This window comes from Nipponia nippon, unplaced genomic scaffold (genome assembly GCF_047370975.1).
Source record: "Nipponia nippon isolate SJK-2023a ecotype South Korea unplaced genomic scaffold, ASM4737097v1 scaffold_17, whole genome shotgun sequence".
Lineage (NCBI taxonomy): Eukaryota > Metazoa > Chordata > Aves > Pelecaniformes > Threskiornithidae > Nipponia > Nipponia nippon.
The window spans coordinates 3,986,378-4,007,554 of NW_028262333.1; the positions used below are offsets into that span (position 1 = coordinate 3,986,378).

Genomic DNA, 21,177 nt, shown 5'->3' on the forward strand with positions numbered 1-21,177 from the left:
AAACATATTTAGAAACATTAGGAAGAAGAAAGATGCGGGCCTGTATCTTTCATGCTGGTCCCTTAGGGTTGGTTGTCCAAAATTCAATGTCTTGGACCCTGATGCTCAAAGCAAGTATTGCTTCTGGCTCCAGGTGAGACTATGCAGCCTGTGAGCTCTTGCCACTTCTTAGGGCTTAGTTTAAAAAAAAAAAAGAAGAAAAAAGAAAAAAAAAAAAATCTTCATGGAGGAAGGGATGAAAACCAACCAACCTGCCTAGTATCAGTGGCTGAGTCAGGAAGAAAGTCCTGCTCCCCTCTCTGCCATTCCCTGTTGCAGAACCGTGTTGAAATCAGTAAACATTGGGCAACATTCAGCCATCAGACAAATAGTCCTTGATAGCAGTATGTTACACACAAAGCTGCAGGCACATCATGCCTCCCGTGACTTAAACCACATCAGAAAGATCAACAGAGCTGCCTGGTCATGGTGTAAAGTTCACTTCCAATTTTATGTGAAGAATCATAGCATTTCTATTCCTCTTAAGCTAGGAAGGTGTTCCCATGAGGAAACCTTGGGGAGAAGCTATGAAAGGGAACATCAGTTACAGTATTTTGTCTAGAGCTGATGAAGCATAGGTCCTTCCACTCCCATAGATCCACATCTGTTGTTTCACCCTAATCCCTCAGCTCCCAGAAGGTCTTTTCCCCTTGGTTCCCACTGCTCCTTCTGCAGTCAACAACCATGGCTGCTCCTCAGATGCTTTTAACACAAACCTAAGAATGGTTTAAAATGGAAATTTGGAAAGAAAACATCAAGGAGAGTCTCCTGGAATAAAAAGGCCCCTGTTGAGTTGACAAGGCTGTGGTAATGAGAGGAAATTAGATCCTCAGTTTAGCTTTGTTTTGAGTAGGGCCTGTCAAATTCTATTAAAATAATTATATAGTTCCCCCCGCACCCACCCTCTTATACTAAAACAAGTTTTCAAATGAAAATTTGTTGTGGAAGGATGTTTTTCTCAAAAATCATTAACTTTCTGATAGGAAAATTTGTTTGTTTTGGTGTTGGCTACAAAGCTTCATTTTTTTTTCTTTGGTTTTGACAAAAGCTCAATGTTTTTATCAACAAAATGCTGCCATGATTCCTCTGAGCTTTTTCTTTGCCATTGGAGGCTCTCCCCAAATAACAGTTATTGCAACAATGTGATACCACAAGGTAAAGTCTGCCCATTTCATGAATGAGCCCAATTTTTATTTCTCTTCATCACAAAAGTCATCCCACATTTGTTGTACACACTGTTGGTTGCTGTGTTACGGGACATATCACCATGTACCAGATGCTTTACTCTTGCAGAAGCATTTCTAATGGAGATGGAAGCTTCTGTTAGCTGAATTTTAGAACAACAGCAAAAAATAATAATACAAACCCAAAATATCATCTTCAGCTGCATAGCAAATATGGATCAAAAATTTAACACTGTATCAGATCACGAGCGTAAATATACCTCACCATAAATAAAATTCATTGTACAAAATAACTCAAGCAGCTTTTCATACAAATATGGTACATTTGACAAGAGTTTTTGAGAATATTTTCTTGGTTTTTTTTACACCTTCAATTCTTTTTTCTTTTGTTCTCAAACACACATGAACCTACTGGACTGGAGTAATGCAGGAGAAAAAAGGACTAACATGTTGTTCAATGCTAATAAGTGCTGTCAGGGTTTAAAAGGAAAACCCTTGAAGTGCTGAGCTTGAACTAGTTTGCTTTCCCCTTCTATTGTATCATTGAAAGTCAAGTGTAGCATCATCCAAGAAAGGCATGTACACTGCCAACAGTGACATTTTATAATGTCAAAGCTGGAGGGAACATTAAAATAACCTAGTCTGGCTTCATTCCTGACACAGGCCATCCTTTCTCCCCCCTGTAATTCCTGTATCGAGCCAACAACTTGTCTTTGAAGTAGACGTCCCAAGTGGTGGCTGATGAATCCTGGGGAGTTTGCAGACTACTTCAGAGTAAGCAGGAAAATGTAGGTACAACAGCAAGCCCATAGTCAGAGGACTTAAAGTATCCAGACAGGGGTCCACATTTCCCTAGGAAAAAAAAATAGGGGTCTGCAGATCGTAAAAGGCTGAAAACTACCGGATTAGGGCATATCGGCAAGGAAGACACCCAAACTTGGCAGAAAGTCTGCAAGCGTGGAGAATATGCCTGACCCTGTGACAATCTGTTACTATTTAGCCCTACTGTTACAAATTTGCTTGCTATTTCCATTAACAATTATGACATTAAAAAAATGATAGGAAGAAAAAAATTCCGTTTTCATGAAGTTGTTTAAAGACCTAAAGCCTGGACCTCTTTCTCATACACAGTCAAGGAGGGTTAGAGAACTGAAGCTAAAGACTATTTGCATCCTTTCGATAATAAAAGGACAAAACCATCAAATCTCAGAAATGAAGACCATAAGATTATTCCTAGCTGACATCTCGTACTACTTGAGCAACAAGGCAAAACATCTGCATACACTCTACAGTCAAAAACACTTTACGTTTTGTTCATGCACTTTTGACATTTCACTCAAAACATTTAATCCCTCGGAATCTGAAGGGATCTTACATTTTTGCCAGCAAATCTGAGGGCAACAAATGGATCTCATCTACCTGTTCTTTCAAGTACATGCAGCTGTGTTTTGCAGGGTTTCAAGGAATTATTATGGCAAAACAACAGCAAAAGAATGCAAAGTGATATTCATGTTTAGGTAAAATATCTCATGACTCACTCCAGACCTAAAGATTAAAACAGGCATTTAAATTCACCTTGCCATATCCTGTTTTGTCTAGGTAGCTGAGAATGGGCCGTGTGGTACAGTTCATCCTTTTGTAGTAATTTCTTGCTCATGCTGGTTTCTGAGAAGGCCATCCCATAACATGTCAGACGCAGTAGGACATTTAATTTGTGCTGTGCCCAGAGGTGGCTCTGAGAGCCAGACAGGGACTTGTGCCACTTTTTCAGCAACACTTTCATACCAAAATAACAAGCACTTACTATTTAGGTCAGGAAAAATAGGGTCTTGGTTGGATCTAACTTCCTCGTATCTTGTTTCCCACAAAAAATAAAGTGCTTGATTCTCCTCTTCCTTTTAAAAATATATATCTGTAGATACCCTCACTCCAGTAGTGAAGAAGTGTTGGAATATGATGGAAAACCAGAACTGACATCCTTAGTGGAAGAGTAAATAGAGAGCAAGAGCCCTGCAGTGTCATCGAGTCCCAGATGCTCTTCTGCTGCTCTTCCTCACGACATGGAGGAAACAACTCGCCTTGCCGGGCTGGGGCCTTCCCTGCCACTCAGAGATTTCAGCCAGGCTTCCTGAGATTTCATTTTACTTTCAGATTACTGTGCCGCACAATTTCCTCCCTGCACTTTAAATGTCTGTCTCGCTAATTAAAGGAAACTCAAGGTGTGAAAATGTCCAGCACTTTTCACATGTGGGGTATTTATTGATTATCAAGGGAGTAGGTGGCGAGTGTCCGGGAGAACAAATTCATCCCACCCAGCAACATCTCCTCTTGCTAACAATAGTTTGGTGGCTGTTGTTTCCCCAAGACAAAATACTCCAGCCGGGACATTTCTACTAATTAATTATATGTTCCCTCTGAGAGAATAAATGCCCAGGCTCTGCCTTTTTTAACATCTGTAATAGCAAGCAGTTTACAAGGCATGATGAAATGCATGAAAGGAATATATATTATCACATCTGTATAGGGTAACAGCAATTATCTGCTGTGACCTGGCTAAAGCTGAGAAATTAAAATATTGCCAGTGGTGAGGCTAGCATCATTTTCTCTTTGAGCACGTAGTTTGATCTCCTTTAACTTCAAGCACAAGCTTTTGTATCACTTCAGTGACACTACGGAGGGGAAGGAGGGAAGACCATGAGTTGTGAAATCCTCTTTGACGTTCCTACTGAATTTGTTCTCAATATCCAGGGATCTTAGATTAGCTGAGTGGGAAAAGGAGACAGACTCCACTGTTCCCTCTGAATGCCTTTAAACCTGAAAAATTCTGGGTATTTTTTAACACTTACCCTGTATTTTACCTCTTCTAAACAATCAGATCATTTCTGAGTGATGGGAAGTTTCCTAAGCCCTGCCGATAGTCAGCATCCTCTGAAGAAAGATATTTGGTTGCTGTGCCACTAGGAATTTGTCTAAAACAAGGGAAAATAGCATCCCAGAACATACACAAATTACCCACCCCAGCTCTCATCCTTGGCTGAAGATCAAAGATCATGTATGTTCGAGGTAACTACACCTGCCTCTGGTCAGGACCAGTGATTATTTCCACCCAAATTAATATGTTCAAGAGCACATTCACATGAATGCAGCCTCTTCCATAGTCCATAAAAAATCTTGTTTAGTCCATGGAAGATGTGTCTTCGGGGGAGAACTCTTTTGCATTAAAATAAGTGGATGTCGCATAGCAGGGAAAAAGCCGGGCCATTTTCTCTTTCCTCAGCTCTCTGAAGTGCTGAGGAGTAAACCCACGTGCCAAAGCTCCTTTTAACGGATGCCAGAAAGGCCAATGACGCGGCAGAGAGCACGAAGCTAGTCCCAGCCTGGGGCATGCAGCCATCCCAGACCAGCCCAGTACGGCTCCTCTGCGCCCATCACTTGATCCTCAGGGTGCTGCCACAGGTGACATCCTGCCTTCATCCCTTCTTCCCCCCAAAGAGTGAATCAGGGGCTTGTCTTCAGACCCTCCTGCTCCATGGCTGGTGGCACATGTCATTGGGGGTGTTGATTTGCCCCATTGCTTCTGCGGTGGGAGCAGGGTCCTGGCGCTGCAGAAGCATGGACCTCTTCCACCAGGACCCCCGCGTTTGGGGCTGCAATATGGCTTCAGAGTGACGTGTTCAATTGGATGAATCACAGGGAAAAACCGGACCACTTCATGGAAGAAAAGCACGTTTTGCCCGCCCGCCCCCACCCACCCCCAAGTCTGAAAGCTACAAGTAAAACCGATCACAGGGATGGTACAGAAGAACATGCACTCAAACAGGCCCGGATGGGAAGATGCGTCCTCGGGTGTAGTAGGCATACCCAGTCTTACTTTGTTGCCAGGTCTTATGCCATCGAGTTTACCCCTCCCAGCTGTTCTGGGTTCAGTACCTTCTCCCTTCCCAGCCTGCACCGGGGTTGGTGTCCACACTAGCAGGTGGTGGCCAGCGACTGGTGGATTGGGGGCTGGAAGCAGCGCACATGCTCCACCGTGGAACTGTCTGTTTCCACCGACTTCATGTACTTGTTCAGGATGGCAAAAATCTCATTGTTCAGGATCTGATACTTCCTGATCCTGTCGGCCATCTTCTTCAAGGGCTGGAGGGATGGTGAGGAAGGAAAACAGTAGATGAAGAGAGTCTTATGTCATCTGACCACCTAGAAAGTACCTGTACCTCTGCCCTGCTGCTGGAAACCTCTGCTAAAGCAAAGCAGCTATAACATGTGTTACAGTTCCACTTAGCACCTCCCAAGGACCAGTGACTCACTTCATTATAGGGTTTGATGACTCAAGACAGAGCATTAACAAGGTCAGTGAGTGGTCCCAAGTTAACTGTTATAAAGTCTAGACTCCCAGCTGCTTATTGATAAAGCCATAGAGATCACAGGATGGTTGCTGGAAATACCAGCTTCTCAGCTCCAGCTTCCCAACCCCAGGAAGAAGAGAAAAGCTTTGGAAGAAAAAAAGATTCGATTGTCAAGCCAATTAAAACCTTGGCCTCTCTGCTGAGATTGCAGATGGAAATCTCACAGCGAGTGTGTCCAGTTTGAATAAGGTTAACACCGGGCATGGTTGTAATTTATGAGTTTGGATGAAGCAAGATAGAAAACAGAGAAGTGTGCTGGTCCTTTGGGACCTCACCCTTCAACTTACCACGTTTTTTATGATTTCATCCTTCCCATCCTGCCTCTGCACCTTCAGCAGGTGGTAGCAGAAGTCAAAGAGGTCAAAGCGCCGTTGCTGTCCAAGGAGAACAATGATAGAGCAACCTGCCCAGTTCAGACCATCTCCAAAGCACTGCCTGGAAGGAGGACAGGGTGATGGGGTGGGGAGAGATGACAGGATAGAGTCAGGTAAGAGAAGTCCTACCATGGCACCAGGAACTTCCCTTGGTGAATTCCTAGGGAAAACAAATTCAGTCCTACTCCTAGAAAGTGGGTATACACCTAGAGAAAATGAACTCAGAAGGAGATATGCAGAATTACACCAGGGCCAGGCTGTGCAGGATGCGTGACAGGGTAAGATGGAGGAGGCCCTAGCCTCTGACTTGGGTTGTTAGCCCATCTACCCATCTCCTTCTGCATGTCACCTTGGACATATCCCTTTACGTTGCTCTTTTCCCCAGCTGTTCAGATAGAAAGCTCCCTGGGCATCTCTTTATGTCCATGCGCAACAAAGTTCTTTCATCAAGGACCCACGTTCCCCCTCTACCTCCACGCTGGCTGAGGCGATCACTGCAGCTGAGGGCATTCCAGGGCTTCCCAGCCCCACAGCCTCATGAGCGGTGCTAATGGCAGAGCCGGCCGATGGACACTCACTCTGCAGTGAACTCGTTGGTGCCCACAGGGATGCAGTACACAAACTGCATGGCACTCCAGAGCCGGTGAAACTCCACGCACTCGTCCACGTGCATGACCCCGTTAGTTGGGGGTGGCCCGCGCCAGATCGGGTCCTGCAGGTAGCTCCTAATTCGCGTCAGGATCACCTCGAACATGGACAGCCCGCAGCATAACCGCTCCTTGGTCAGCAAGTCACCCTCCCGGGCGATGGCTATTTGCTGAGGAGGAGGACAACCAAAGAAACAGAAGTGACAATGTAATACAGACGGACCTTCTCGCTGGACTTAACGCTTCCCGGTATCCCCGGCTCTTTCAAAGTTAATGCACATCCCATGCAAGGTCCAACCTTACCTCTCACGGCTGCTCCCATGGCACTCCCCACCAGAGAATACTCATCCCTCCAACGGAAGAAGACTTAATATTGTCCTTAATTATATTTCACCAACCTAAGTATCTTTTGAAATAACTACGTACGTCAGAAAACAAAAGGTGAAGGCAAAGCTCTGATCAGAAATACTGATCTTTAATTCTGCTAGCACGCTGTTCTGTTATATTAGTGCTACTCGGTGTTGCTGGGTTTAATTTCATGATTTCTGCAGATTATGAAAATAAAACAGGAGAGAACAGGGACATTTTGCTTCCCAGGACATTGCCATCATCTCTTTAAAATGTAGATAGCCTATGGCTTTCTTGATTTCTTTTGTAGTTAGGTTAAAAAGCTCTGAGGAAGATGAGAAGCCACTGGAACCTTAATACTGGAAAACCTGTGGTTATAAGAAAGTCAAATAATATTTTTTTCCAGATGTGGAAGCTTTACATGTGCGGAGATTTTCTGTGACATCCCCACTCAGATTTACATGTACAAATCTGGAATGGCTCCATTGGATGGAGTTCATTTGGCTTTTATACTAGAGGAAAATTAAAAGAGAGTTTACTTCATGTCAGCCCCATTTCTCCCCCAGAGGAAAAAAAAAAAAGGGAATTATAAATAACCAAGCAGGGTCTTCCCACTGCATGGGAGTGCTGACCCCACTGAGCTCACTGAGTGGGGCTGGGGTGCAAGCGTGGAGGTTGCTCGCTGCCCTCATATCCTCGTAGCTGCCCCGTTTCTTGCCATTTCCAGCAGCATTACTGACTTCTCTTTGCAGTGCTGCCAAAAACAACAGGGGAAATGGGAGCCAAGTGCTGTTAGAGTCATGCCCGTGGCTGTGGGAGGCTCCGGCTCTGCCGTGCTCAGCCCAGTAGATGAGCAGCTGCCACGGTGCGCCGGCCCCACGGGCAGAGCCTTTTACCCCTCTCACCACTTTGGCAGAGGCATGCAGACTGAGCGTGACATTTACCGCAAGTGTGACATTTACTGACCCCCTGCTTATCCCAGAAGACTTCCTGGAGCTTTAGTTTTTAAGCATTTGCTCCGTTTCCAGCTGTCCCTGTAATGCCTATAAAAACGGCATCCCGACCAGAATCACGACAGGGGCTCAGAGTATCTGGTACAACAGGCAGGCACGTGTCCTGGCCAGACATTAAGAACATGAATTATGCTCGGTTTACTTGAGTCGTCTTTATTCCACTCTAAAAAAACATGAATGTGCCTGCACATCCCCTTTCCTGACTGTTAGTTTATACTGACAGTAACCTAAAGCATTTTTAGGTTGGTGGCTATTGAAATTAGAAGCGTTACAACTCCTGCTTGTGCCACAGTTTCAAGGACGTTCTGGGAACCTCAGATCAATTAATGTTCAACTAATAGCAAATACCAAGGGAAAGCTGTATTGCTGTGCAGAGGACAGATTGGATCTGGGATCCCTAGATCTGTTAAATGCAGGAACGATATCACTGGTTTCATGGCATGCACTTGCATATGTTTGCTTAGCAAGTAAAGATTTATTTTATCCACTTGTTTTTATAGCTAAAGGCTTTCTCTTTCCTCACCTGCTCCAAGCTCTTACGGGTGCAGATTAGCATCTGCACACACTGGTCAATGATGGCAAAATGGGGACACAGTAGAAGTAAAGCCATTTCAAATATAAATTAGGTGTTAGCATTACTGTTTGCTAAGATATAGTGATAGGACAGGTACTTGTGAGAACTAGTCCAATGATCTTAGTATACTCTTTCTGAAGAAATCTTAATCTAGAAAGGGATGTACGTGGTTTTCAAAGAATGTAGTGCCACTCAGTTATGCACATTCACAGACAGAATTTCGTAATAATTCATCACCATAAGACCAGTCTTTGACACAGCACTACTACCGTTGGGGAGGTATCTAACATCGTGAAGGCAGCTGGAGAGCTGTTAGTCTTGTGGCCAGATCTGCCTCACAGCCTGGGCTCCCACTGATTTCTAAGATCAGGAGAGGAAGGGTGCTCTCGAGATAAATTGTCAAAGGATGCCACTGTGCTGGCTCAACTATTCCCTCCGTCTTCAGAAGGAGAGGCTCCCATTGCTGCCAGTGAAAAAATCAGACTGACCAAGCACTTCTGAAAATCCCTTGCTGAATAACCCTATGATCAGTGTTAAAAGGGTGAGGATTCCTTTAATGAACCACTTTGACCCCCCTGGTTCTTTACGAATCACCTATCAAACAGCTGCTTCTGGATTCCCCATGCAAAGCAATTACTTACAACAATCACCAAGCGTTTTCCTGCCATTGCACAAACCCGGTTGTGCCATACCTCTTTTACAGCTTGTTAACTGGCAAGCTTGCAAGAACCGTACCCAAAGCCTGCAAAGACTGATAGATCCCCACTAACTACAGCAGCCTCTGGCTCAGCCCCTTCACAGCATGTCAGTATATGAAACGCACAGGGCCACCTTTTGGGAGAGATGTCTAGCAGGCAACTTCTGCTCAGATTCTGGACAGTTGCTAAGAGGCACTTATGCGTTCTGCAGGAAAAAATCCCGTATGGCCTGTGTCCAAAACTGCATTTCCAAAATGCATGTCCAAAACTGCATAAGGAGCAAGCTTAGAAGCTATGGAGGCACCTGTAGAAAGTGACTCTTGTGTTCATTTCCATCTGAGCTCAAAAAACATCTGGTAGTCAACTGTACCCGTGTAATGAATATGGGAACGGTTTACAGAAAAATTAATTTTTAGCAGGACGTGAAATACCTTTTCTTTTCATCACCATCATAACTATGGCAGGGATAAGCAACGAGTGGACTCTAATAGCAGATTTCAATGATGATTTTGCATGGAAAGGAGGAGAGAGAGAAAGACCAACACAAAGACACAAAAACACAGAGGTGAATTCTTTTTCTCGAGTGTCTCCTTTGAAAGGAAGTCAATGAGAAGTGAGAGAAGTGTCTACAAAGACAGAGACCTCAGTTATCCAGCCAATTTCTTTGTTTCATATGATTTCCAATGTAGCAAAGTTCAAAATGTCCTCGATCCATCAGAAAAACAAGAAAAAAAAATCAGCAACTTTCTGCCTGCCATAGATCTGTCACCTCATACAACTGAGTGTTTGTTCCATTCCCTCAGCAGTACATTACAGAAAAAGGGTGTTGATTCATTTAATACTTTGAATGATTTTTATCCCATCAACCCCACTAAGTAGGCCGTGGAAGTTTGGCTATCGATATCAATGGAGCTCAAATTTTGCCCATTACATTGATCAATCTATGGAGATAGTTTTAACAGTACTCAATTTCTGCACAAGAGATCTTTTCCAAGCTGAGACCCACCTCAAGAAGACACTTAAATGGAGCCGTAATTTTAAGCATGTGCTGAAGCTCTAAGCATGTGCTCGGAGGGGAACCATTCTTGGATGTATTCCTTGACAGGGATGGGCTTAAAAATGGACCACGCTGCAGCCCTAAAATGGGATCCCCAAAAGTGATGGCAATTGATCAGGTCAGGGACAGTCCTGCAAAGTTTCCCCTCAAACCACCCCAGCAATTCTCCATCTTTTTAAAATGGAGGAGTTTTTCAGAGTTGTTCTTATTCAGAGCTGGCTTCTAGCATGCTCTCCTTACAGCTCCCCGCCAGCTCCCCAGACCGGAGGCAGCAACACACCATCTCTGGACCGGCTCACAAATTTCCCTTTGAAGTGTCTGCTGGGGCAAGGATTCTGGTTTTCTTGTCCGATTGATGTTTTGGGAAGGAAAAAAAAAAAAAAAAGTAGGATCACTTTCCCAAGGCCAAACAGGCCATCTGGGGACTGCTATAAATTTTCAACAGCCATCCCTTTCAATGAAATCCTTACCTGCGGAGTGCCCAGCCTCTCTATTAAGGGAACCAGGTGAAGTGGGGCATACTTGGCTTCGAGACGCTTCATGCGCACCTCCAAGCGTTCTCCTTCTGTCAAGCGAGCAGCAAACAGTGAAATGAGAGGAGGAAGTGGAGACCCGCAATTTCCGCCGAGTTTGCTCAGAGCTGCCCCCCAGCAACCATCCAACGAGACTTTGGATCAGTGAGCCAAACCGACAGCAAATGAGGGAACCAGTGATGCAGAGAAGGGAGGGATGTGCGATTGCAGTCTCAGCAGCAGCTTAATCACACATGTCCAAAAGCATGTTCCTGTTACTGACCACTCCTGTTGAGATGGACATTTCATGCTGTCATTCTCCAAAGAGGCTGTGCAATGGCTTTAAAAACCTTAAGGGAACCCCCAAACTGACTAAGGTTTCAGTCTGTAACTAGGCTACAGAAAATGCACCCTCGGCATTTGTTTCCACCTGACTTTTGGCTGTATGCACTGATCTATTTTGAGGGGGAAGCAGGGCCAGAACTAATCCTCAGCAGAAATGGGAGAGAAACAGCTTCTGGGCAGAGACCTGTGAGTCTGTCCACTGCTTCCCTCTCAGCTTCTTACCTTTGATGTAGACCCTGGGCAAAATATTTTGGAAGGGAGCAGCATGCAGCAAATCACAAACTTCCTCCTGGGACTGAGGCAGGAAGAAAGAAAGATAAAGTAAGTTAAAAAATACCTATAGGGGTTGAGTGTATGGCTCAGGGGCCTGGGCAACACTACAACAATTCATGTCTATGGCACCTATTCAAATCCAACCCAGCTCAGTAGTAACTCTAATGGTTTGAACCTAAATGAACTAAAGCTGGAAGAAATACCTCTCAACTTAAGCCAGGGAGTTTCCTTAACTCAGGTTACTTCCTGCCTGTACAAGGCCAGAGCTTTATATTTATTTTCTGTCCCACTTACTAGCACTGCAAGTAAGAAGGGATAAAGAACATGGAGGTTTTAGCTTCATCTTACCCTGATGACTTCCTGCAGTTTATTTTTATAGAGAGTGCCCAGGTGGAAATTACCCTTTGGCTTAGTTATTTTAGGATGTGTATATGTAAAATATACTGATGCATGGCTCTGTTGCAAATAGGTACATAATACATTGGTCTGAAATTATTTGGTTGTTCATATGGTGTTCTCAGCCAGGGCTATCAGACCAGAATCCCAGTGGTGTAGGCACCAGGGAGAATAATACAGAAGTCCAGAGAGGAATAACATCATGAGATGCCACCTGAGAGAATGCATGCCGATGCACTTGAGAAAAAATAATCCCAAACACAGATGCACAAGGAGGAGAAACCTAGAAATAGGCAGGTGGAGACTGAGGAGCGATGGCTGACAATACATTGTATACGAGTCTGCAATGGGAAACAGCAGCAAGGAAACCAAAGCTGTTTAACACAGAGGCATTGCGTCACAACAAGGCATTAGTTTGCTCCTACAAAAGTCTAGTTGTAGGACATGCTTTCAGTTCTGAGCTTATTGTAGAGATTTAGACACACTCGAAAGCAGGTCATGACAGCGCAGCAAAAGATATTTGGGGGCCAGATGGAATGGCTCGGCTGGGTCTGTTTGGGATGCAGGGGCGGATACCCCACCGTCCAGCCAAGAGGGAGAGGACAGTGTAGCATGGAGCTGCAGGAGGCTGTACTGGCACATGGATGCTGGGATGAGAGTGAGTGTGGGAGTGCAGTTTGTGACACAGTGCTGGAGGGACAGGAACGGTCTGGGGTCCCTCCATGGACAGAGAGATGCTGACGCTAACAGAGTGTGCCTGTCACCTTGGTTATTTTATTTGCAAAACACTATTCGTTCCTAGATGAATGTTCTTTCACTGCTCTTTCCCTCTGATAAAGAGTGTTTTCACCATTTGCAGCCTGCATTCACCTGATATCTGTCCCAAAATTAGTCATGTTTTAATAGATCTCCTCCCCAAGGCCCATTACCTGAGAGTAAGAATTCTGCTTAGAAATTCCCCTCATTCCTCAAATTTAAACAGGAAAGGGGGTAGAATGGAGCAGACTGCGCATCTTCACTAGAGAAGTCTCTGCCAGCAAATACCACCAGCCTTAGATCATTCTGACAGCTACGAAGATAACTGCACCGTAAAAGCAATTGCTCCTGTTGCATAAGAGCATTAGAGGGAAAATGTTGTTACGTCATGGCTCTACGCATCTGACATCTTCCAGCGAGCAAGAACCAGTGTCCGCTGCGTGCAAGATGGCTTTACATTCTGAATCTATTTCTGTGTGGAAAAACAGGGGATCAGAGAGGGAGAGACTTTGGCTGGCACAGAAAGCGGGCAGACGTGGACTTTGATGGGTAGCCTTCCTAAAAGGACCCCCAAATTCTCACCGTCTTCTTTTCTTTATTTTCTGCTATTCTAAAATGCCAATATACTGCTGATGTACAGCTCCTGAGACTGGAGGAACATTTTTGCATTGAAATGAAGGATTTCTAAAAGAAACCATCATGTGTCCCTTAAGTGTCCATTTAAAGATGGGACAGAAAAGGCAAATGCAGTACATCCAGCATAAAATCCAACACTGAGAACAGCAGAAAGCAGTGACAAAGCCACAAAAGGAACAGAAACTGCCAGGATATAGTTGGCAACTCTGGTCATTCTATAAAATAAAGCCAAGCTGCTAGGTGATATACATCTCTCTAGCTTTCTTAATCTTATGCAAGTACTGCTCACTGAATGTGTTTGATACACCGTATCAGGAACTAAAAGTCTCTATACCTGCATTTAAAATGCAAAGGCAGAAATGTCCCTTTTGAGGACATGCAGAGATTTTCAGTTTTCCCTGTGCTCTATGGTTGGATAAAACTTGGAATCTTTCAACTTCCTTCTGGTTTTGCTCTGAACAAAACTGTCTGGCTTTGCTTGGAAATCCCATCTTATGCTGGGGAAGTCTTTCTGAAATATTTCTGGAAAAACTGAAACAACCCTGCTAAAACCATTATGACATGAAGTATGCATTTTGAATGTAAAATTGTGTTGTTGAACACTCCTCAGTTGGCTCTAGGCCAAACTATGAGATAAATTCATTAGCAAGTAAATTTATTGTGTGAAAAACTAGAAGCTAAATGTGTGGCACCCAGCCATAGCCTTTGCCCCATACCAGAAAGGGCATCACATGAGCTGAGACAGTTGTGCAGGGGGCAATACCAAGTCATCACTTCAGCTAAGTTTTCAGTGAAGATAACTTATAGGAAATATATCATCAGCTCTTCTGAGATTTCGTTCCTGTTGGATTGCTTTATCCTTATCACCATTAGAATCAATCAGGTTTTATTTTCATTGCACTGGCACCCCAAAAGAGCAAAGGGCTCAAATCTACTTCTCACTGTACAAATATGTATATCAAAAAGTATTGATCCCTGCCCCAGAGAGCTTACAATCTAGAAATAAGCTCCAGTTGGTCTTATTTCTGAGAAGGATGAACAAGGGTGTTGTGGTTTAACCCCAGCTGGTGACTGAGCACCACACACCAAATCTATCCCAGCTGAAACCCGGACAGCCAGTTTGGGTCAGCTGTCCTGGCTGTGCCCCCTCCCAGCTTCTTGTGCATCTCCAGCCTTCTCAGTCGGTAGAACATGAGAAATTGAAAAGTCCTTCATTTAGGGTAAGGACTACTTAACACACTGATGTTCTAGTTGTTGCTATCAACATTATTCTCATACTACATCTAAAACACAGCACTATACCAGCTACTAGGAAGAAAATTAACTTTATCCCAGTCGCAATCAGGACAAAGGGGTAGCTTTGGGTCCAAGAATTAGATCTAGATCTTCCAGTATTCAGATTCTCCTTCAGCAATCCCAGATGTCAGTGACCAACTGCCAATCCCCATGGACATGCCCACAGACCCCAATAACACAGCCCCAGAGACCTTGAGCACACGAGAAGCTGGAAAGTAACACTTCCCAAACTCTTCTGCTGGAGAACCCACTTCCACTTATACTCTTGAGCTGGCAATTTCAAGTACGATCTGTTGGTGTAGGGGGTTTTGCCTTACCAAAGCCTGCTCGATAAGGAGGCAGAAGAGAATGGCATTGCCCACTTCTCTGAGGCTCTGGAACACGTCGGTCTTCAGCTCTGCATACTCAATGATGTCCTTCAGTTGATGGTGGAAAAACTCCAGGATTCCTTAAAAGGCAAGGAAGGACAGTCAGAAAAACGAGAGCAGAATCACTCTCCAATAACCTGGATAAAAAGACAATCGGTGCCTGATATTTCCTTAATCACAAATTGCAAGCTGTAACTGCTAAATGGATAGATGGAGAGTGGCACTGGGGAGAACTAGCACGCAGTGTCTTATCCTGCTTTCAGTAACCCTTGGGAAATAGGGAGTAATTCCTATGAAGTCCTTGGATTTCCTAATCAGAGGAAAAAAGAGATTCAAGATGTAATGGATGTCCTGCTGCTGGCTCATGTACACCAGCCAGAGTTTCCCCGTCCAGCTCAATGGCAGACTGCAGTCATGCTGCAAAAAATCTTTGCATCAACTAAGCAGAGCTTTTGAAAAATATCAGTGAACCCACAATAACAAAAGCTTACAAAATCCTGAAAACAAAAACATAAGCTACCAGAAGACATTCCCTTATCTGTGTGTTCAAAGGGAAATTTCCAACAGGAGACTTCCTGGAAAAGTTTCCTATACCTGTTCCAGTGTCAACAGCAAAGAAGCTGAAAGTCTCAACGCGCCTGGGCTGCATGCTGCACTGGCATGTCACGTGCCCAATCTTGTTTCATAATAAATGAATAAATGCTGTACAAACTGAATAAATGCTGTACAAACATGCAGGTGAGCTCTTGCTCAAACCATTGTGCATCTTTTTGTAGCACCCACCTGGAGAGCCATATTCATGTCTTGGCAAGCGGCATATCTTGGGCATCACTTCGATCAGAGTCTTCACATACTGCAGGATGGTGCCTTGTAGCTGTTGGAGACAAAGGGAGGTTAAACTGGAGTGATGGCTTCTCCTGGCGTTGGTTTTGAAAGAGGGCTGGTTGTGGATGGGTCCACATCTGACAGCACAGGATGAAACTTCAGCTGGAGTCCAAGAAGAACTTGCTTAATTTGGTTCTCACCCAAATATAAAATTCAGCCCGCGTGCATGGAGTTAGAATGCTTCTACAGCTTCCTCCCAAATAATAAATCACAGCTGCACGGATTTTTGACTTCAAAATACAGCTTGCTGTGTTTACATTGTTTGCAGCTCAAATCCAAACAAGGCTCAGTCTTAGATCCAGCTGGACTTGTGCTCCTAACCCAAAAAGCATTTCACCGGAGCTGCTAAAGGAGTCGTTCCCCAGCACAGGAAATGCTCCTTCCACCTGAGGAATTACCACTAGATACACAGAGTTTAAAAAAGAATTTCCAAGCATGTAGAACAAGTTTCTGCAGATCTGGGTTTTTTTAATTAATATGGAGAAGAGCAAAGTATATGTCTTAGTTAAAAGTGCTTGCTGTCATTTGGAGTTGTACACCTGCATCCCGTAGATACATTATACGGGATTATGCACTGAACACTATTTAGCCAAACACAAAATCTTTGTGCTGAATGCTGTCTGATCTCACACACCAGCTACAGCATTTTCAACTAAGTGACACAAATTACATCTTGAGTAACTATGGTGCTTTACAGTAAAGAAACTGGATATACGCTTGAGATTCTCAGTTTTACATTGTTTTGTTAGACAAGTTCAAAATGATGTCATTGCAGTCAAAACAGAATTTAAATATTTAGAATGAATGAAAATCATCTTTCCAGTAAAGCAAGGGTTTTAGTAGAAAAGCATGACCTGAGAAATTATACATTTTTGCACACTCCCTCGTCCTTTCTTAATGCTCAGTATTGTAGTGCCCTTAGGGAGCACATGGGATCATTTCCCTGAGGACATCACATTTCTCTTCTGAAAAACAAGAGAGAACTAGAAAGCACAGAGGGCTATTGGCAGCCTGGCTTCTGAATATCTGCTGGAAATGGACAGTATGGCTTGAGTAAGGACTCACCTACAGCAGGGATTTTCTTATAGACTCAAAAAGTTGGTTTAATCAGTTTTGCTGCCTGCTCTCTACCTTCTGGCAGCTCTCCAGGAGCATCAACGGCAGTGAGACAGCGCTTTTGTGCCGTTGCTGAGCACGAGCACGTGTCTTGAAGGTCTCCCAGACTGCAGCATAGGCAGTGCTGAGGGACCGTGAGTGCCATGTCCCACCCGGTGACTTCTCGATGGCTTTTAGCAAAGCAGCATACCAACTCTACCACCCCCAGATGCAGGTGGCTGATCACAGTTAACACTTCAAGATGGTGGAAACACTCCATCATCCCACAGGAATCAGTGGGATTCCTCAGCAACAGTGAAAATCCACTGTTAATACGAGTGTTTCAGTGTGGATCAAGGGATACGAAGGCGCCCAGATGTGAACACCGTGAACCCAAAGCCCAGGCTGACTGTCCAACCTGCGCCTCTCAAGGCATCGAGGTTTCTCCATCGCCAGGGTTAGGCTCAGAATTACCAGGCTCTTGACGATCTTCAACAGCTCTTCCATGACCACTGCAATCCCTTGATAGCCAAGAAGCCTGCAGATCGTCTTGAAATGAGGTGGCCCCACAAAATTGCGGTAGGAGCTATAGATGTGACTGTAGGCAATGTTGAGAGGCTGAGAAATTAGAAGCACAATGACAGTTAAGACAGGAGAGTTTACCAGACCTGTAAGTAACTCTTATCACAGTATTATGTTCCATCACTTCAAATAATTTTTAAGATAGAGAAGGAGAAATAATAATACCCATGACGATTCCCATTTCTTCTACTTGTGGCAAAGAGGAGATTGCTTTTCTTCCTATGTAGGCAGACATACTCTAATCTCAACACACTGTCACATCACAAGGTTTATTATCCTGCTACGTAGCAACACCACTTCTATTTCCAAGGTAATTTACTCTCCCATACATTCCTGATCAAGGATTTCGGTTCACTAGCCCTTTGCCTCTTCAAACCCAAATTCTTCTCTACTAAACCAAAAAGCTTTATATACAGGTAACCAGGCAGATTTTTTTCTACGGGCACTTGCTTTAAATGAGGCTTATTAAGAAAAGTAGGAACTGCAGCATCTGTGCCTAAGGGAAATTGGAAGAGGCATGGAAAAAGATCCTTTTTCCATCCTGCAGAGCTCTACATCAGCCTCTGTACTTAACAGACATCCCCATGGGACTGGGAGAAGGGCAAGAATCTGACCCTGGTCTAGGGAGAATAGTACCCAGGGCTCTGGCCCCCAGAAAATTTTTAGCAGCAGAAAACAGAGAGTGATTTCCAAGAATGTACTCTCTCAGTGTAATCTTGGAAATGTGGAAATTGCTGCAGTGTTTTGTCACTGGAACATTTATAGGATCCATTTGGCGTGAGGGAAACAGAAGTAGGGGGAATTAATTCACTTGTGTGATCTGCAAAAAAAATACTGAAAATCATATTTAGCTGAGACGCCGCATGCTCAGCCTGGGCTCTGCAACAGAAGTGTTGGCATCATGACTGAGCCCAGCAGAGAAGGGCTGCAGTCTCCCCCCAGGACATCTATAACAACTGCAACCTCAGTAAACACCTAAAAAGCACATTCTTGAAAAGATTCTGGCATGTAGTGCCCCTTCCAGCAAAACACAGATAAACCCCCAGCTCATGCTTACTAAAAGATCTTTCTTAAACAAGGATAAGAAAACTGTATCCCAAACGCACCGTGCAAGGCTGACTTCGCTTCTTGCGTGAACACTGCGTATTAGAGGCACAGGGCATCCTCATGCAGCAGGGAGCTCGCTTCCCTGCAGGTGTTACCGACCCCGCTCTGCAGGGATTTCCTTCCCTGCCAGTAACGGAGCCAAGAGTGGAGGGACCAATGCATCGAAGAGCTTAGGGTGAAAGGGAGCAAGTACCAAAGTAGTAGAATAGGACAAAATGTTGTCTACCCTCCAACACCGCTGCTCCCAGCAATTGCAATACAGCCAGCGGAAGGCTTCGGTTGTCCTCCAATTCTGACTCACTTCCTCGAGATTTACTTCAACACTTCATTTGAGTTACTAATGAGTTACAAAGTGAAGTCGTTTGCTAAGAACTGGAAAAGTATTTTCTTTTGCTCTCAGATACAGAATTTCAGTGGACTGACGTACTGATCGTGCTTTGGTAGAGCTGTCAGTTGCTTTAATCAATTAATTAGTTGTCCTTCATTTTGTTACAGCCCCACTGCTCTGGTCCAGCAGCTTCTTGCCTACTATAATTCCTAGGTGCTCTTTGAAAGAGCTAGCAGAAAGAAGACACAGTTAGAAAGTCCCCTACTTTCTGTGAAATATAATTTCACCTCCTGGTCCTGGCAGGTGAAAAACCCCCTTTGATACTGTTACGTCCAGAAAGACTGCCTTCGAGGCTCCGTTGTGCATTCATTCACAACACGCATGAACTTTCTCTCCCATCAACACTAAACAAAATGGCCCTGAATAGGTACGGACAAGAAGCTGAAAATTCTTTAGGCAGACAGAAGCCTACTTTCAAAGCTCCTTGGGTGCCAACTCCTGTTACGAGAACTGCTTTTGAGTATCTTGCTTAGGTTTGTATCTCCATCCTTAGATAACCAAGTCTTTAAAAATGTGTCTGGTAGAGGCTGATCTAAAGCCACTAGATACGCACACTGATACGTGTGAAAAAGAGCAATAGTTTATGTTTTCTAAAGTGTGTCTGTTTAAACTCCAGGTGACACCCAGCTGTCACATTTGCCAAAGGACTGACACAATCATCCCAGGGGGAAGCCAGTAACCAGCCAGGGCCCCAGCCCAGCCACGCTCCCGCGGCTTTTTGTTGCTGTGGCTTTTGCAATGCGTTATTCCAGCCCCGGCACCTCCAGAAAGCGCCCTGCTGCAGGGGTGAGCCAGGTGGCCCCGCGATGGCTCCGTGCACCCCGAGATGGCCTCCCCATAGGCTCCTTTAGCCTCTTATTTCCCCACAGTGGGGAGCCACCGGTGGCTCATCCACACTAGGGGGGAGCTAAATATCCCCATTTCAGTGGGCTCATGAATCCACACTCATTTGTGGAAGCGTCTTTGCTGCTCCACAGCTAGGAGCCAGGTCTTCAGTCTGTGCACATACCATCGTCCCCTGAGATGGGCCACCATCAGTACCCAGCTGTGGAGCAATCGGTCAGATTTTCCCCGTAACAGGGCTGACATTTCACTGTACGGGCAGCGAGCGGACAGTGCTGCCATGCAACCGCCCACCTCGCAGCACTCCCTCGCCTCTCAGTGGGATAATGGGTCTGGAGAGCAGCTTTCAGGCAGGCTCTTCCCTCAAGTGGGGGTCTCGGCAATAAGCCTGATTGGGAGAAGACACATTTTAGGATGTGCATTGGCTGCAGATGAGCGGGATGATTCATCCCTGCCTGTCTCCAAGATGAGGGAGGTTCATCAAGCTCTCTGCAGAGCCACACAGCACATTAGCAGCAGGCTTGTGTCTAATAATAATACTCTGCCAGCAATTAAAAATATAACTCCATTTAAGGGTGAGATACACAGCTTGGGATAAAGACTGTAGGATGTAAAAAATGACACCAGCGGGTATTTTAAGACAAAACAGCTGAAGGTACAAACTGGCTGCACGGCACGGCTCGCTCCCCCGTGCTGGGTGGCCGCTTCCACCCCCTTGGAGAGCCGGAGCAAAGACCCCGCTCCCACCGCCTCTCAAGAGGTTTTGCTGTTGTCAGGAGCAGCAGCTGCCAGAGACGCTGCGGAGGTTTGCCCCACTTTTGGTTTGGGGCCAAAGGGGCAGGTTTTGGGGCCGGGAGGCTGGGAGTGCAGGCGGGCTGGGATCTGCAGTGCGGGACAGAGTTCCCGGTGTCCCACAGAGCCCAGGCGTCCCACCCTGTGCCCAGGTCTCAGGGACAGCCATCCGCACTTGGGAGAGTGTGGGAAAGGCCCCCGCGCTGCTTTGGGAGCTCAGGAGGTTACTAGGGATGCTCTGGAGCATCATGCTCAGCAGCAAATGAAGCAAACCAAAACCCAGTTTCATTTCCACATCTTTGACCTTCTTGTTGGCCATCACCCAGACCTGTCTCAGCTCACCTGAGGGAAGGCAGGGAGGGTTTTATCTGATAAAACAGATCAGAGAGAGATAATAGATAATACTGCCTGTGCCAGAACCTCCCTGGAAAACTGAAGAGCTAATGAAAGAGGAATATACTTAGAGACAAAAAAGGACTTGCACACAGCCCAAGACTATTCCAGGCTCCTAGCGAACCTAACTTCAGTGTGACAGGTGAGGTGGTGTCTAAGAAAGTGAAAAA

General features: G+C 45.1%; 1 protein-coding gene across 3 annotated transcripts in view; it reads right to left on the reverse strand.

The window, feature by feature from the left end:
• Positions 1 to 1,195: 1,195 nt before the first annotated feature.
• The window catches only part of CYFIP2 (cytoplasmic FMR1 interacting protein 2), a 56,262-nt gene continuing 36,280 nt past the window's right edge, over positions 1,196 to 21,177 (reverse strand). For 2 of the 3 annotated variants that reach the window (XM_087753913.1, XM_087753912.1), the window contains exons 24-31: positions 17,377 to 17,520; positions 15,706 to 15,796; positions 14,872 to 15,002; positions 11,420 to 11,492; positions 10,811 to 10,905; positions 6,582 to 6,820; positions 5,917 to 6,064; positions 1,196 to 5,360 (exon numbers count right to left, since the gene is read on the reverse strand). In XM_087753913.1, coding sequence (XP_087610039.1) covers positions 5,193 to 5,360; positions 5,917 to 6,064; positions 6,582 to 6,820; positions 10,811 to 10,905; positions 11,420 to 11,492; positions 14,872 to 15,002; positions 15,706 to 15,796; positions 17,377 to 17,520 — 1,089 coding nt within the window. In that variant the 3' untranslated portion in view covers positions 1,196 to 5,192. The remainder of the gene's footprint in view (positions 5,361 to 5,916; positions 6,065 to 6,581; positions 6,821 to 10,810; positions 10,906 to 11,419; positions 11,493 to 14,871; positions 15,003 to 15,705; positions 15,797 to 17,376; positions 17,521 to 21,177) is intronic. The other variant, XM_087753915.1, reaches the window with a different exon arrangement.